The sequence below is a fragment of the Somniosus microcephalus genome, chromosome 8 (assembly GCF_052327205.1).
Source record: "Somniosus microcephalus isolate GS21.2 chromosome 8, FLI_Smic_1.0, whole genome shotgun sequence".
NCBI classification, from domain to species: domain Eukaryota; kingdom Metazoa; phylum Chordata; class Chondrichthyes; order Squaliformes; family Somniosidae; genus Somniosus; species Somniosus microcephalus.
In genome coordinates, this window is record NC_140994.1 from 271,926,318 (window position 1) to 271,942,134 (window position 15,817).

At 52.5% G+C, this 15,817-nt stretch overlaps 1 protein-coding gene across 1 annotated transcript in view; it reads right to left on the reverse strand.

The window, feature by feature from the left end:
- The window catches only part of LOC147114404 (15-hydroxyprostaglandin dehydrogenase [NAD(+)]-like), a 78,130-nt gene that overhangs the window by 11,865 nt on the left and 50,448 nt on the right, over positions 1–15,817 (reverse strand). The window contains exon 6 of the mRNA XM_085996080.1: positions 8,967–9,118. Coding sequence (XP_085852206.1) covers positions 8,967–9,118 — 152 coding nt within the window. The remainder of the gene's footprint in view (positions 1–8,966; positions 9,119–15,817) is intronic.

The window sequence follows — 15,817 nt, forward strand, 5'->3', positions numbered from 1 at the left end:
TTAATATGATAGTTAAAATCCCCCATAATTATAGATGTTCCTTTATTACAATCCTCAACTATTTCCTGATTGATACTCTGTCCAACCGAGTTGCAACTGTTCGGAGGCCTATAGACTACGCCCACTAGTGTTTTTTTCCCCTTATTATTCCTTATCTCCACCCAAACTGTTTCATTATCCTGATCTTTTGACCCAATATCATTTCTCTGTATTACAGTGATTCCTTCCTTTATTAACATAGCCACCCCACCTCCCCTTCCTTCCTGCCTGTCCTTCCTGATCGTTAAATAACCTGGTATGTTTAATTCCCAGGCATTGTCACCCTGTAGCCATGTTTCTGTAATGGCCACAAGATCATACCCATATGTAGCTATTTGTGCCATTAACTCATCTATTTTGTTACGAATGCTACGTGCATTCAGATAGAGAACTTTCAAATGTGTCAGAGGGGCAGTATTGAGGGAGCGCTGCACTGTCGGAGGGTCAGTACTGAGGGAGCGCTGCACTGTCGGAGGGTCAGTACTGAGGGAGCGCTGCACTCTCAGTGGGGCAGTACTGAGGGAGTGCTTCACTGTCAGAGGGGCAGAACTGAGGGAGCGTCGCACTGTCGGAGGGGCGGTACTGAGGGGGTGTTGCACTGTCGGAGGGGCAGTACTGAGGGAGTGCTGCACTATTGGAGGGGCAGTATTGAGGGAGCACTGCACTGTTGGAGGGGCAGCATTGCAGGAACGCTACACTGTCAGACGGGAAGTACTGAGGGCGTGCCGCACGGTTGGAGGGGCAGTATTGCGGGAACGCTGCACTGTCGGAGGGGAAGTACTGAGGGAGCGCTGCACTGTCAGAGGAGCAGTCCAGAGGGAGCGCGGCACTGTCAGAGGGGAAGTACTGAGGGCGTGCTGCACGGTTGGAGGGGCAGTATTGCGGGAACGCTGCACTGTTGGAGCGGTAGTACAGTGGGAGCGCTGCACTGTCGGAGTGGCAGTACTGAAGGAGAGCCCCTCTGTCATAGAAACATAGACAATAGGAGCAGGAATAGACCATTCGGCCCCTCGAGCCTGCTCCACCATTTAATGAGATCATGGCTGATCATCCAAATTCAGTACCCTGTTCCTGCCTTCTCTCCATATCTCTTGATCCCTTTAGCCTTAAGAAATATATCCAACTCCTTCTTGAATATATTTAATGAATTGGCCTCTACTGCCTTTTTTGGTAGAGTATTCCACAGGTTCACCACTCTCTGGGTGAAGAATTTCCTCCTCATCTCTGTCCTAAATGGCTTACCCCTTATCCTTAGACTGTGACTCCTGGTTCTGGACTCCCCGACCATCGGGAACATCCTTCCAGCATCTAGTCTGTCTAGTCCTGTTAGAATTTTATAAGTTTCGATGAGATCCCCTCTCATTCTTCTAAACTCCAGCGAGTACAAGCCCAATCGACCCAATCTCTCCTCATACGTCAGAGGGGCAATACTGAGGGAGTGCATCACAGTTGGAGGGGCAGTACTGAGGGAGTGCTGCACTGTCGGGGGGCAGTATTTAGGGAGCGCTGCACTGTCGGAGGGGCAGTACTGAGGGAGCGCTGCACTCTCAGCAGTGCAGTACTGAGGGAGCGCTGCACTATCGGTGCGGTAGTACTGAGGGAGCACTGCACTGTCGAAGGGGCAGTACTGAGGGACAGCTGCTCTGTCAGAGGGGCAGTACTGAGGGAGTGCTTCACTGTCGGAGGGGCAGTACTGAGGGAGCTGCACTGTCGGAGGGGCAATAATGAGGGAGCGCTGCACTGTTAGAGGGGCAGTATTGAGGGAGCGCTCCACTCTCGGAGCGCTAGTACTGAGTGAGCGCTGCACTGTCAGAGGGGGATTACTGAGGGAGAGCTGCACTGTCAGATGGGCAGTACTTAGGGAGTGCTGCACTGCCGGAGGAGCAGGACTGAGGGAGCGCTGCACTATTGGAGGGGCAATACTGAGGGAGCGCTGTACTGTCAGAGGGGCAATACTGAGGGAACGCTGCACTGTCGGAGGGGCAGTACTGAGGAAGCAATGCACTGTCGGAGGGGCAGTACGGAGGGAACGCTGCACTGTCGGAGGGGCAATACTGAGGGAGAGCTGCTCTGTCAGAGGGGCAGTACTGAGGGAGTGCTGCACTGCCGGAGGGGCAGGGCTGAGGGAGAGCTGCTCTGTCAGAGGGGCAGTACTGAGGGAGTGCTGCACTGCCGGAGGAGCAGGACTGAGGGAGTGCTGCACTATTGGAGGGGCAATACTGAGGGAGCGCTGTACTGTCAGAGGGGCAATACTGAGGGAACGCTGCACTGTCGGAGGGGCAGTACTGAGGAAGCAATGCACTTTCGGAGGGGCAGTACTGATGGTGCTGCACTATCGGAGGGGCAGTACTAAGGAAGCACTGCACTGTCAGAGGGGCAGGACTGAGGGAGAGCTGCTCTGTCGGAGGGGCAGTACTGAGGGAGTGCTGCTCTGTCGGAGGGGAATTACTGAGGGAGAGCTGCACTGTCAGAGGGGCAGTACTTAGGGAGTGCTGCACTGCCGGAGGGGCAGGACTGAGGGAGCACTGCACTATCAGAGGGACAGTACCGAGGGAGCGCTGCACTGTCGAAGGGGCAATACTGAGGGAGCACTGCACTTTTACAGGATCAGTACTGAGGGAGTGCTGCATAGGCGGAGGGTCAGTACTGAGGGAGTGCTGCACTGTCGGAGTGGCAGTATTGCGGGAGTGCTGCAATGTTGGAGGGGAAGTACTGAGGTAGATTTGCATTGTCACAAGGGCAATACTGAGGGAGCGCTGCACTTTCGGAGGGTCAGAACTGAGGGAGCATCACTTTCAGAGGGGCAGTACTGAGGGAGCTGCACTGTCGGAGGGGCAATAATGAGGGAGCGCTGCACTGTCAGAGGGACAGTACTGAGGGAGCACCGCACTGCCGGAGGGGCAGTACTGAGGGAATGCTGCACTGCCAGATGGACAGTACTAACTGAGCGCTGCACTGTTGGAGGGGCAGTGCTGATGGTGCTGCACTATCGGAGGGGCAGTACTAAGGAAGCACTGCACTGTCGGAGGGGCAGTACTGAGTGAACGCTGCACTGTCGGAGGGGCAATACTGAGGGAGAGCTGCTCTGTCAGAGGGGCAGCACTGAGGCAGTGCTGCTGTGTCGGAGGGGCAATACTGAGGGGGAGCTGCTCTGTCAGAGGGGCAGTACTGAGGGAGAGCTGCTCTGTCAGAGGGGCAGTACTGAGGGAGTGCTGCTCTGTCGGAGAGGAATTACTGAGGGAGTGCTGCACTGTCGGAGGGGCAGGACTGAGGGAGAGCTGCTCTGTCAGAGGGGCAGTACTGAGGGAGTGCTGCACTGCCGGAGGGGCAGGACTGAGGGAGAGCTGCTCTGTCAGAGGGGCTGTACTGAGGGAGTGCTGCACTGCCGGAGGAGCAGGACTGAGGGAGCGCTGCACTATTGGAGGGGCAATACTGAGGGAGCGCTGTACTGTCAGAGGGGCAATACTGAGGGAACGCTGCACTGTTGGAGGGGCAGTACTGAGGAAGCAATGCACTTTCAGAGGGGCAGTACTGAGGGACTGCTGCACTGTCGGAGGGGCAATAATGAGGGAGCGCTGCACTGTTAAGAGAGGCAGTACTGAGGGAGCGCTGCACTGTCAGAGGGACAGTACTGAGGGAGCACCGCACTGCCGGAGGGGCAGTACTGAGGGAATGCTGCACTGCCAGATGGACAGTACTAACTGAGCACTGCACTGTCGGAGGGGCAGTGCTGATGGTGCTGCACTTTCGGAGGGGCAGTACTAAGGAAGCACTGCACTGTCGGAGGGGCAGTACTGAGGGAACGCTGCACTGTCGGAGGGGCAATACTGAGGGAGAGCTGCTCTTTCAGAGGGGCAGCACTGAGGCAGTGCTGCTGTGTCGGAGGGGCAATACTGAGGGAGAGCTGCTCTGTCAGAGGGGCAGTACTGAGGGAGAGCTGCTCTGTCAGAGGGGCAGTACTGAGGGAGTGCTGCACTGTCGGAGAGGAATTACTGAGGGAGTGCTGCACTGTCGGAGGGGCAGGACTGCGGGAGAGCTGCTCTGTCAGAGGGGCAGTACTGAGGGAGTGCTGCACTGCCGGAGGAACAGGACTGAGGGAGCGCTGTACTGTCAGAGGGGCAATACTGAGGGAACGCTGCACTGTCGGAGGGGCAGTACTGAGGGAGTGCTGCACTGCCGGAGGAACAGGACTGAGGGAGCGCTGTACTGTCAGAGGGGCAATACTGAGGGAACGCTGCACTGTCGGAGGGGCAGTACTGAGGGAGTGCTGCTCTGTCAGAGGGGAATTACTGAGGGAGAGCTGCACTGTCAGAGGGGCAGTACTTAGGGAGTGCTGCACTGCCGGAGGGGCAGGACTGAGGGAGCACTGCACTATCAGAGTGACAATACCGAGGGAGCGCTGCACTGTCGAAGGGGCAATACTGAGGGAGCACTGCACTTTTGCAGGATCAGTACTGAGGGAGTGCGGCATAGGCGGAGGGTCAGTACTGAGGGAGTGCTGTACTGTCGGAGTGGCAGTATTGCGGGAGTGCTGCAATGTTGGAGGGGAAGTACTGAGGTAGATTTGCATTGTCACAAGGGCAATACTGAGGGAGCGCTGCACTTTCGGAGGGTCAGAACTGAGGGAGCATCACTTTCAGAGGGGCAGTACTGAGGGAGCTGCACTGTCGGAGGGGCAATAATGAGGGAGCGCTGCACTGTCAGAGGGACAGTACTGAGGGAGCACCGCACTGCCGGAGGGGCAGTACTGAGGGAATGCTGCACTGCCAGATGGACAGTACTAACTGAGCGCTGCACTGTTGGAGGGGCAGTGCTGATGGTGCTGCACTATCGGAGGGGCAGTACTAAGGAAGCACTGCACTGTCGGAGGGGCAGTACTGAGTGAACGCTGCACTGTCGGAGGGGCAATACTGAGGGAGAGCTGCTCTGTCAGAGGGGCAGCACTGAGGCAGTGCTGCTGTGTCGGAGGGGCAATACTGAGGGGGAGCTGCTCTGTCAGAGGGGCAGTACTGAGGGAGAGCTGCTCTGTCAGAGGGGCAGTACTGAGGGAGTGCTGCTCTGTCGGAGAGGAATTACTGAGGGAGTGCTGCACTGTCGGAGGGGCAGGACTGAGGGAGAGCTGCTCTGTCAGAGGGGCAGTACTGAGGGAGTGCTGCACTGCCGGAGGGGCAGGACTGAGGGAGAGCTGCTCTGTCAGAGGGGCTGTACTGAGGGAGTGCTGCACTGCCGGAGGAGCAGGACTGAGGGAGCGCTGCACTATTGGAGGGGCAATACTGAGGGAGCGCTGTACTGTCAGAGGGGCAATACTGAGGGAACGCTGCACTGTTGGAGGGGCAGTACTGAGGAAGCAATGCACTTTCAGAGGGGCAGTACTGAGGGACTGCTGCACTGTCGGAGGGGCAATAATGAGGGAGCGCTGCACTGTTAAGAGAGGCAGTACTGAGGGAGCGCTGCACTGTCAGAGGGACAGTACTGAGGGAGCACCGCACTGCCGGAGGGGCAGTACTGAGGGAATGCTGCACTGCCAGATGGACAGTACTAACTGAGCACTGCACTGTCGGAGGGGCAGTGCTGATGGTGCTGCACTTTCGGAGGGGCAGTACTAAGGAAGCACTGCACTGTCGGAGGGGCAGTACTGAGGGAACGCTGCACTGTCGGAGGGGCAATACTGAGGGAGAGCTGCTCTTTCAGAGGGGCAGCACTGAGGCAGTGCTGCTGTGTCGGAGGGGCAATACTGAGGGAGAGCTGCTCTGTCAGAGGGGCAGTACTGAGGGAGAGCTGCTCTGTCAGAGGGGCAGTACTGAGGGAGTGCTGCACTGTCGGAGAGGAATTACTGAGGGAGTGCTGCACTGTCGGAGGGGCAGGACTGCGGGAGAGCTGCTCTGTCAGAGGGGCAGTACTGAGGGAGTGCTGCACTGCCGGAGGAACAGGACTGAGGGAGCGCTGTACTGTCAGAGGGGCAATACTGAGGGAACGCTGCACTGTCGGAGGGGCAGTACTGAGGGAGTGCTGCTCTGTCAGAGGGGAATTACTGAGGGAGAGCTGCACTGTCAGAGGGGCAGTACTTAGGGAGTGCTGCACTGCCGGAGGGGCAGGACTGAGGGAGCACTGCACTATCAGAGTGACAATACCGAGGGAGCGCTGCACTGTCGAAGGGGCAATACTGAGGGAGCACTGCACTTTTGCAGGATCAGTACTGAGGGAGTGCGGCATAGGCGGAGGGTCAGTACTGAGGGAGTGCTGTACTGTCGGAGTGGCAGTATTGCGGGAGTGCTGCAATGTTGGAGGGGAAGTACTGAGGTAGATTTGCATTGTCACAAGGGCAATACTGAGGGAGCGCTGCACTTTCGGAGGGTCAGAACTGAGGGAGCATCACTTTCAGAGGGGCAGTACTGAGGGAGCTGCACTGTCGGAGGGGCAATAATGAGGGAGCGCTGCACTGTTAAGAGAGGCAGTACTGAGGGAGCGCTGCACTGTCAGAGGGACAGTACTGAGGGAACACCGCACTGCCGGAGGGGCAGTACTGAGGGATTGCCGTACAGTCAGAGGGGCAGTACTGAGGGATCGCTGCACTGTAGGAGGGGCAGTACTGAGGGATCACTGCACTGTTGGAGGGACAGTACTGAGGGAACGCTGCACTGTCAGAGGGGCAGTACTGAGGGAGCGTTGCACTTTCAGAGGGACAATACTGAGGGAGCGCTGCACTGTCAGAGGGATAGTACTGAGGGAGCGCTGCACCGTCGGAGGGGCAGTACTGAAGGAGCGTCGCACTGTCAGAGAAGCAGTAATGTGGGAGCGCTGTACTATCGGAGGGGCAGTACTGAGGGAGCGCTCCACTGTCAGAGCATTAGTACTGAGGGAACGCTGCTCTGTCGGACGGGAATTACTGATGGAGAGCTGCAGGGGAATTTATAATGGGGAACAAAGAAATGGCAGACCAATTAAATACATATTTTGGTTCTGCCTTCACAAAGGAGGACACAAATAACCTCCCAGAGATGTCGGGGAACATAGCGTCTGATGAAAGGGAGGAACCGAAAGAAATCAGTATTTGTAGGGAAATGGTGTTAGGGAAATTGATGGGATTGAAGGCCGATAAATCCCCAGGGCCTGATAATCTACATCCTAGGGTACTTAAGGAAGTGGCCCTAGAAATAGTAATGCATTGCTGATCATCTTCCAACATTTGATGGAATCTGGAACAGCACCCATGGGTTGGAGGGTAGCTAATGTTACCCCACTATTCAAAAAAGGTGGTAGAGAGAAAACGGGGAATTACAGACCAGTAAGCCTGACATCGGTAGTGGGGAAAATGCTAGAGTCCATTATAAAAGATGTAATAGCAGAGCACTTAGAAAACAGTGACAGGATCGGACAAAGTCAACATGGATTTACAAAAGATAAATCATGCTTGACTAATCTACTGGAATTTTTTGAGGATGTAACTGGTAAAATAGAATAGGGAGAACCAGTGGATGTGGTGTATTTGGACTTTCAGAAGGCTTTTGATAAGGTCCCGCATAAGAGATTAGCGTGTAAAGTTAAGGCACATGGGATTGGGCGCAAGGTATTGACTTGGATAGAGAACTGGTTGGCAGACAGAAAGCAAAGAGTTGGAATAAACGGGTCTTTTTCCGAGTGGCAGGCAGTGACTAGTGGGGTACCGCAGAGATCGGTCCTTGGACCCCAGCTATTCACAATATGTATAAATGATCTAGACAAGGGAACTAGGTGTAATATCTCCAAATTTGCAGACGACACAAAGCTGGGTGGGCGTGTGTGCTGTGAGGAGGATGCCGAGAAACTCCAGGATGATTTGGATAGGTTGGGTGATTGGGCAAAAGCATGGCAGATGCAATATAACGTGGATAAATGCGAGGTTATCCACTTTGGTGGCAAAAACAGGAAGGCAGATTATTACCTGAATGGCAATAGATTGGGAGAAGGGGAAGTGCAACGAGACCTGGGCGTCCTTGTGCACCAGTCGCTGAAGGTAAGCATGCAGGTGCAACAGGCAGTTAAGAAGGCAAATGGTATGTTGGCCTTCGTAGCGAGAGGGTTTGAGTACAGGAACAAGGATGTCTTGCTGCAGTTGTACAGGGCCTTGGTGAGACCACATCTTGAGTATTGTGTGCAGTTTTGGTCGCTTTATCTGAGGAAGGATGTTCTTGCCATGGAGGGAGTGTAGCGAAGATTCACCAGACTGATACCTGGGGTGGCAGGAATGACGTATGAGGAGAGATTGGGTCGATTGGGCTTATGCTCGCTGGAGTTTAGAAGAATGAGAGGGGATCTCATTGAAACTTATAAAATTCTGACACGACTGGACAGACTAGATGCAGGAAGGATGTTCCCGATGGTCGGGGAGTCCAGAACCAGGGGTCACAGTCTAAGGATAGGGGGTAAGCCATTTAGGACAGAAATGAGGAGGAATTTCTTCACCAAGAGAGTGGTGAACCTGTGGAATTCTCTACCACAGAAGGCAGTTGAGGCCAATTCATTAAATATATTCAAGAAGGAGTTGGATATATTTCTTAAGGCTAAAGGGATCAAGGGATATGGGGAGAAGGCAGGGACAGGGTACTGAATTTGGATGATCAGCCATGATCTCATTGAATGGCGGAGCAGGCTCGAGGGGCCGAATGGCCGACTCCTGCTCCTATCTTCTATGTTTCTATGTTTCTCCCCGGTGCCCTGGGCCAATATTTATCCCTCAATCAACATCACTAAAACAGATTATCTGTTCATTATCACATTGCAGTTTATGGGATCTTGCTGTGTGCAAATTGGCTGCCGTGTTTCCCTACATTACAACAGTGACTATACTTCACAAAGTACTCCATTGGTGTAAAGCACTTTGGGACGTACTGAGGTGGTGAAAGTGCTGTAGAAATGCAATCTTTCTTTCTGACTGTTTTGATACTCACTCCATAAGTCCAATCATCGCCATATTTTTCTGCAGTTTCTCATTCAGAAATGAAAACTTCTTGTTCAACTGCATATTGCGCAAAACCAGTGTGTCAACAAATGATGGACACACCACGTTTACTCGAACTCCTTGTTTCTCAAAGCTGGTCAACTGAAAGCAGAAATTCTATGTCATAAAGGCTGTTAAAATGCATACGGGATAAATAGAGGCTGAGAGAACAAGGCCAGGAAGTTATGCTAAACCTTTATAAATCTCTGGTTCGGCCCCAGCTGGAGTATTGTGTTCAATTCTGGGCACCGCACTTTAGGAAGGATGTGAAGGCCTTGGAGAGGGTGCGGAGGAGATTTACCAGAATGGTTCCAGGGATGAGGGACTTCAGTTATGTGGAGAGACTGGAGAAGCTGGGATTGTTCTCCTTTGAGCAGAGAAGGTTAAGAGGAGATTTGACAGAGGTGTTCAAAATTATTAAGAATTTTGATAGAGTAAATAAGGAGAAACTGTTTCCAGTGGCAGGAGGGTCGGTGACCAAAGGACACAGATTGAAGGTGATTGGAGAAAGAACCAGGGGGGAGATGGGGAGAATTTTTTTTACGCAGTGAGTTGTTGTGATCTGAAACACGCTGCCTGAAAGGGCGGTGGAAGCAGATTCAATAGTAACTTTCAAAAGGGAATTGGAGAAATACTTGAAGGGGCGAAATTAGCAGGGCTGTGGGGGAAGAGCAGGGGTTAGTGGAACTAATTGGAGAGCTCTTTCAAAGAGCCGGCACAGGCACGATGGGCCGAATGGCCTCCTTCTGTGTTGTATCAGTCTATGATAGAATTTTGTGAGGTAAAGATATCAAGGGATGCGGATCAAAGGCAGGTAAAAAATTGAGGCACAGATCACCCATGATCTAACTGAATGGCGGAACAGGCTCAAGGGGCTGAATGGCCTCCTCCTGTACCTATGTAATAGGATTTAACGACATTCTGACAGGAAGGTCCCAGATCCCAGGTCCCAGATCACAGATCCTGGATCTGAAATCCCAGATCCCAGGTCCTAGATCTGAAATCCCAGATCCCAGGTCCTAGATCCCGGGTGCCAGGCCCCAGGTCCCAGTCTGTACAGAGTTTGGTTATGGGGCCCGGCTGCACTGTCGGAGGGGCTGTGGGAAACTCGGCCTGGGTTCCTGCTCCTGATCAGTATCCGGGAGGCTGCTGGGAGGTGCTTGTGTGTTGGGTCAGGTCCACCTGAGCTGCACTCACTGTCCGACTCATACACCAACACACACACAACGGCCATTCAACACATCCACTCTGATTCCACTGCACAAGCTCGAATTGCCTTGTTAACGTGATTACGGAGCGGTTACTGGGCTCTGTCTCAGCAGCTGATGCTCGTTAGTAGCAGCAGTGCTCTGTGAGCTGAGCGAAGACAGAGGGCTAAAAGTTCGATTAGGCCTGAAAACAGGCATGGGGGATCGCGAAGCGTGATTAGCCTGTGCCCGTTGAAAGTAGTGCAGGCAGAACGCAGCATTGGTGCTGCCTGCTAGTTACCATTGATGCGTGCAGCCCAGCGCTGAAGGCGCTGCTGAGGGCTCAGGAGGGGGCCCAAGTACTAGCTCCATTTCAAGCCAGCCTCCAGTTTTAAATGCAGACCGCGTGCAGTTACGGCTCAACAGGGCAGAGAAAGGGCTCCTAGGTTCTCAGGTGCCGTGCTGGGGGCCTTAGTGCAGGGGTAGGATGGAGGAGACAAGTCCTCTACCCGCAGGAGGCCCTCCAGACCCACCGTCAGAAGACCGTGGGAGCAGAGAGCTGAAGTAGTCATTGCCAGCAGTCTTGCCCAAGGAACTAGATCCAGTGCCGAAAGAAGTTTAATGACCTCACCCGAGTAGTCAAGGTCAGTGAATGCATCTTCAAAAGCCGAATCCCACCAACTGCACCACCAGCCTCACACACTGCTCAATGCACCACACCCCCATCACTCACCGACCCACAATCTCAAGGCACACCTCACAATCATAGCTTCACCTCAGCCTCACACATTTACTACTGCTGCAAGCCTCACACCCTCATCACCCAAACACATTGCACCAAACTCACTGCGACACTTCCCTTTCTCTTGCAAGACAAGGTGGCGCATAACAGGAGACAGCAGCAGCTAATGGACAGGGGACAGGCAGGGGACAGGCACGGCTGCATATCCTGACCCAGCTGGAGGAGTCAGTGCTTGACATTATTGGATTGGCCGTCACTGAGGTTATGGCGATCAGCGAGGCTGAAGCCATTCTCCTTCTCACATCCCACTTCCCCCTCATCCCACAATCTCTTCTCACGTACAAGCTGCTGATGGTGTATGCATGCACATCTTGCTTTCCCCCCTCCCCTCACCACAACCCTACCCTTGTGCCTTTCTCCTTTCAGATACCCAAGAATTCCAAGCTTCCCAGCTAGTGCAGGAAGAGCAAGAAGAGAGTGATGGAGAAGAGACACCGTCACTCGATCTCACACTCGCAGGCACCAGCTCAGAAACTGGCATTGCGCCGACTTTAGAGGGTGGTATAGAGGCGGGATCTGTAGGTGGTGAGTCACTGAGCAGGAGTGGGCTGCAGCCAGGGCAGGGGGAAAGGGTAATGCACACTAGGGGCCAGCTCCCCGGAGGGCGAGGGCGCACATTAATTCTGCCGCAGAGGACTCAGATGAGGACTTTGATGGGGCAGCCTTCAGGATAAGGGTGATGGGCATGCACACAGAGATGCTTGATGCATTGGCGGGCCTGCCAGAGAGCCTGTTGTCACTGTCAAGGAGCATTGAGGAGTCCAGCTCCAACCTTGCACTGGGCTTTGCGCAGAGCTTGGAGCCCATAACTCCATGAGTGCACTTGTGGATCAACCATGATGCAGGGTCTGATGGGCAATGTCTCAGCTTCCACTGCAGCACAAGCGGAAGCGACCCAACATCCGAGTGCTGCAGTGGAAGCTCAGCTTGCTGCCATCGTGGCTGGGTTTACCAGTGTGGAAAGGGGCTTGCAGGGTGTCACAGCAGTTCAACAATCTGTCCTCCAACAGATTACCAGGATTGCTGAGGCACTGCCCCTGGGGAGTGGCAGTGGCTCCGTGGAGCATGAACATGCTGTCCCCTCTCGGGGTGACAGCGTTCGTCCTCCCACCACTGCCACTCCACCAGTGCCCTTACTGTTGCCGGTTAGCCAGCCGGCCCAGACTGCTGCCGTCCACGATGAGATGGTGCAGTCCACAGCCGGGCCTTCTGGGTCCAGAGCTGCTCAAGCTCGTACTGCAAGACCATCTGAAGTCTCCCCCACCGAAATTCAGCAGCCATTCGCCAGCCATGCTGCAGCCACTGGTGTAGCACTCTGTAGGAGAACTAGGACAGGTCAAGGCACAGGAAGGACGGGCACTAAGGGAATTCACAAGAGTTATTTGATGTTAAAGATACAAAAGCAAAATACTGCAGATGCTGGAAATCTGAAATAAAAACAAAAAGTGCTGGAAATACTCAGCAGGTCAAGCAGCATCTGTGGAGAGAGAAACAGAGTTGCTGTTTCAGGTCAGGTTTTTTTATTTGTTGTTATGTCGTTTTGCATTGAATGATTTATAAATGTGGAATGTTTGTTTTGCGGCCAAGAGGATGCCGTGATGTTCCATGAAAAATGGATGGTACAGTGGGTAAGTGTTGCGCAATGGTGATCTGGGGTTTAATTCAGGGGAACAAGAGTCTGATGATGTGCTCATGGACAGCCGTCCGGAATGTGGATTTGCAGGCTGCCTCCTCCTCCTCCTCCTCCTCCTCCTCCCAAGGTGGTCATGGAACCCGTGGTGTCAAGAGCTGCATCCTCAGGATGGCCAAGCTGTGGAGGATGCAGCAGACCACCACGAACTGAGACACCCACTCCGGCGAGTACTGGAGGGCTCCTCCTGAGCGGTCAAGGCAGTGGAACCTATGCTGAGACCCCCGATGGTCTGCTCGATGACGTTCCTCGTGGCAGGATGGCTCTCATTATGATGTCAAGGGCAGTCACTGTCACCTCACCTCTGGAATTCAGCTCTTTTGACAATGTTAGGACCAAGGTTATAATGAGGTCGGGAGCCGAGTGGTCCTGGCGGAACCCAAACTCGGCATCAGTGAGCAGGTTATTGATGAGTAAGTGCCGCTTGATAGCACTGTCGACGGCACCTTGCATCACTCTGCTGATGATTGAGAGTAGACTGATGGGGCGGTAATTGGCCGGATTGGATTTGTCCTGCTTTTTGTGGGCAGGACGTACCTGAGCAGCTATGTTCCCTCTAAGCTGTGCGGGCGCACGGCCACACAGCGAGCTTGACTGTGCCGCGCAGTCAAAGAAACCGAGCGCGGACTCGGCTCAGGCTCACAGCGGGGGCTTTAATAACAGAGCAAAATCGCCCTGGCCAAGAAAAGGATCCGATCAGGGAGAGGGGGCCAGTGCTGGGTGGCTTCCCCGTGCCTAACTGGCTCTTGGTCGGTGGGTCTGTGAGCCGGCGGCACGAGGCCAACTGCCCATTGTGTGACAGGCTCTTGGCACCAAATCACACCTTGGTTTGTCCCCCATCTCCCCTGGCACCTTCTCCCCCTTTGACCATCTCACCTTATTCCACCCCTCTCACCTCTCATTTAAAATTCTCGTTCTCTACCAGCCACCCAAGTAGCATAAAAATTTATCAATGAGATATCTTCACTGCTTTCCTCTCTTACCGAACGATTTCTCATCCTCGGTGATTTCATCCTCCATCTCAATTCATCATGCTCTCTCTCCTCTGAGTTCACTGCCCTCCCAGCCTCCCTTAATCTCTGCCTCCATGTGAACTCCCCAACCCATATTCATGGCCACTCCCTCGACTTTGCCATCTCTCGTGGCCTCGCTACCAATGTTCCCTCTAACTTTCGCGCGCAGGGCTGCACAGTGAAATAAACCGTCCGCACGCTCGGCTCAGCCTCACAAAGACTGATGACCCTCCGAGTGAAAACATTTCTCCCCATCTTGATCCCCGGGCTGGGCAACAGGAGTGGAGGGAGGGAGGGAGGTGTTCACAGGGTAACCGGGACCGCCGGTGACTGGCGAGAGGCGAGCGAGCAGTGGGTGCGCCTTGCAGCGCTGCAGGACGGGACGGGACGGTTGGGTTCTCTGTAACACTCCCGTGTTTAAGACTTGCCTCCCTCCCACCTCTTACTTCTGCACCGATTGATATTAACGCATCGTTTTTAAAATAATTTATAACGACATTTTGCACCGCACAAACTTTTATTGCAAAGTTTAATGTGCACAGAATCTGCATTAAAAGGCTATTGGAATAAATCCTGGGCCAACCACAAAACCACGGTGAATATCCTGTGTTTAACGGCAGCGGCTGAACATTAAACTCTGCTTAAACTCAAAGGTTAGTTAAATTACACAACCCCCTCTCTCCAAAATTCAGGAATATTGCTGCTGCCCTTGGTCCCTTGTACCCCTAGCACTTTGTTGTGCTGCTCGAGAGTGTTGCATTTCACAGAAAAGGAAAAGAGCTAAAGCCAGCACAATGAAGGGTTCGCCCGTCACGAATGACTATTGCCTTTCTCCACCAGCCTGTCAACCGTGATGAAAATTTTAAAATGCTGTATCTAAATGCTTTTATTTAGTAAACCGCTGGAAAGATGAGAAGAGAAAAAGATTCTAAAAATTGAGAGCGAGTTTAGTGGCGGATGGACAGTCAATGTCAACATGCTCCGGTTAATCGGCCTTTTGATTCTCTGGAGTCCGATTGGCACTGGATGTGAATACCTAGTTCAGAGTGGATGCAACAATCAAGTTGGACTGTTGTAACCAGGGCTAGAATTGATGATGTGTTTCGAAGGGGCTTCAATGCAATCAATGTGGAAATGTGAATTGCCTCACTGTCCCCCAACTTCCTCCACCCCAACTAAAGAGTTATACAAAATAACCCTCCACCCCAACTAAAGAGTTATACAAAATAACCCTCCACCCCAACTAAAGAGTTATACAAAATAACCCTCCACCCCAACTAAAGAGTTATACAAAATAACCCTCCACCCCAACTAAAGAGTTATACAAAATAACCCTCCACCCCAACTAAAGAGTTATGCAAAATAACCCTCCACCCCAACTAAAGAGTTATACAAAATAACCCTCCACCCCAACTAAAGAGTTATACAAAATAACCCAATCAAAATTTAGAAAAGCAAAATAAAATCAGTTGGAAACAAGTTAAAATTCGTCAAAAGACAAAATAATCCCTTCGAAAATGAAAAAAAAGCAAAAACAAAATAAAATGGCCAAAAACAAGATAAAAACATCAAAAAAGCAAAATAAATCAAAAACAAAGCAAGTGCTAAATCAAAATGTATATGGTTTAAAAATGTTGTTGAAATATTATTTTTATGCTGTCCATTCCATTTAAGTTTGTCTGATACAAGTCTGGTGTTACAACTTCACTTTTCACTCATTGTGAAAGTTTGAGTGGGATTTAGAGACAATAATAATAAAAACATAAGAAAATAAAAAGGAATAACTTTCCTTAATACAATTCTTAACAAGTTCCCAACTCCCCCTGACCAGCATCCATTGTCTGGAACTCCCGCCATACCCGAACCTGCCCTCAACCTGGCTTTGAGCTTGATAAAAGGCATCAGATAGAATCATACAGCACGGGAGGAGGCCATTCGGCCCATCGTGCCTGTGCCGGCTCTTTGAAAGAGCTCTCCAATTAGTCCCACTCCACTGCTCTTCCCCCACAGCCCTGCAAATTTTTCCTTTTCAAGTATTTATCCAATTTGCTTTTAGTTACTATTGAATCTGCTTCCACCGCCCTTTCAAGCAGCACATTCCAGATCACA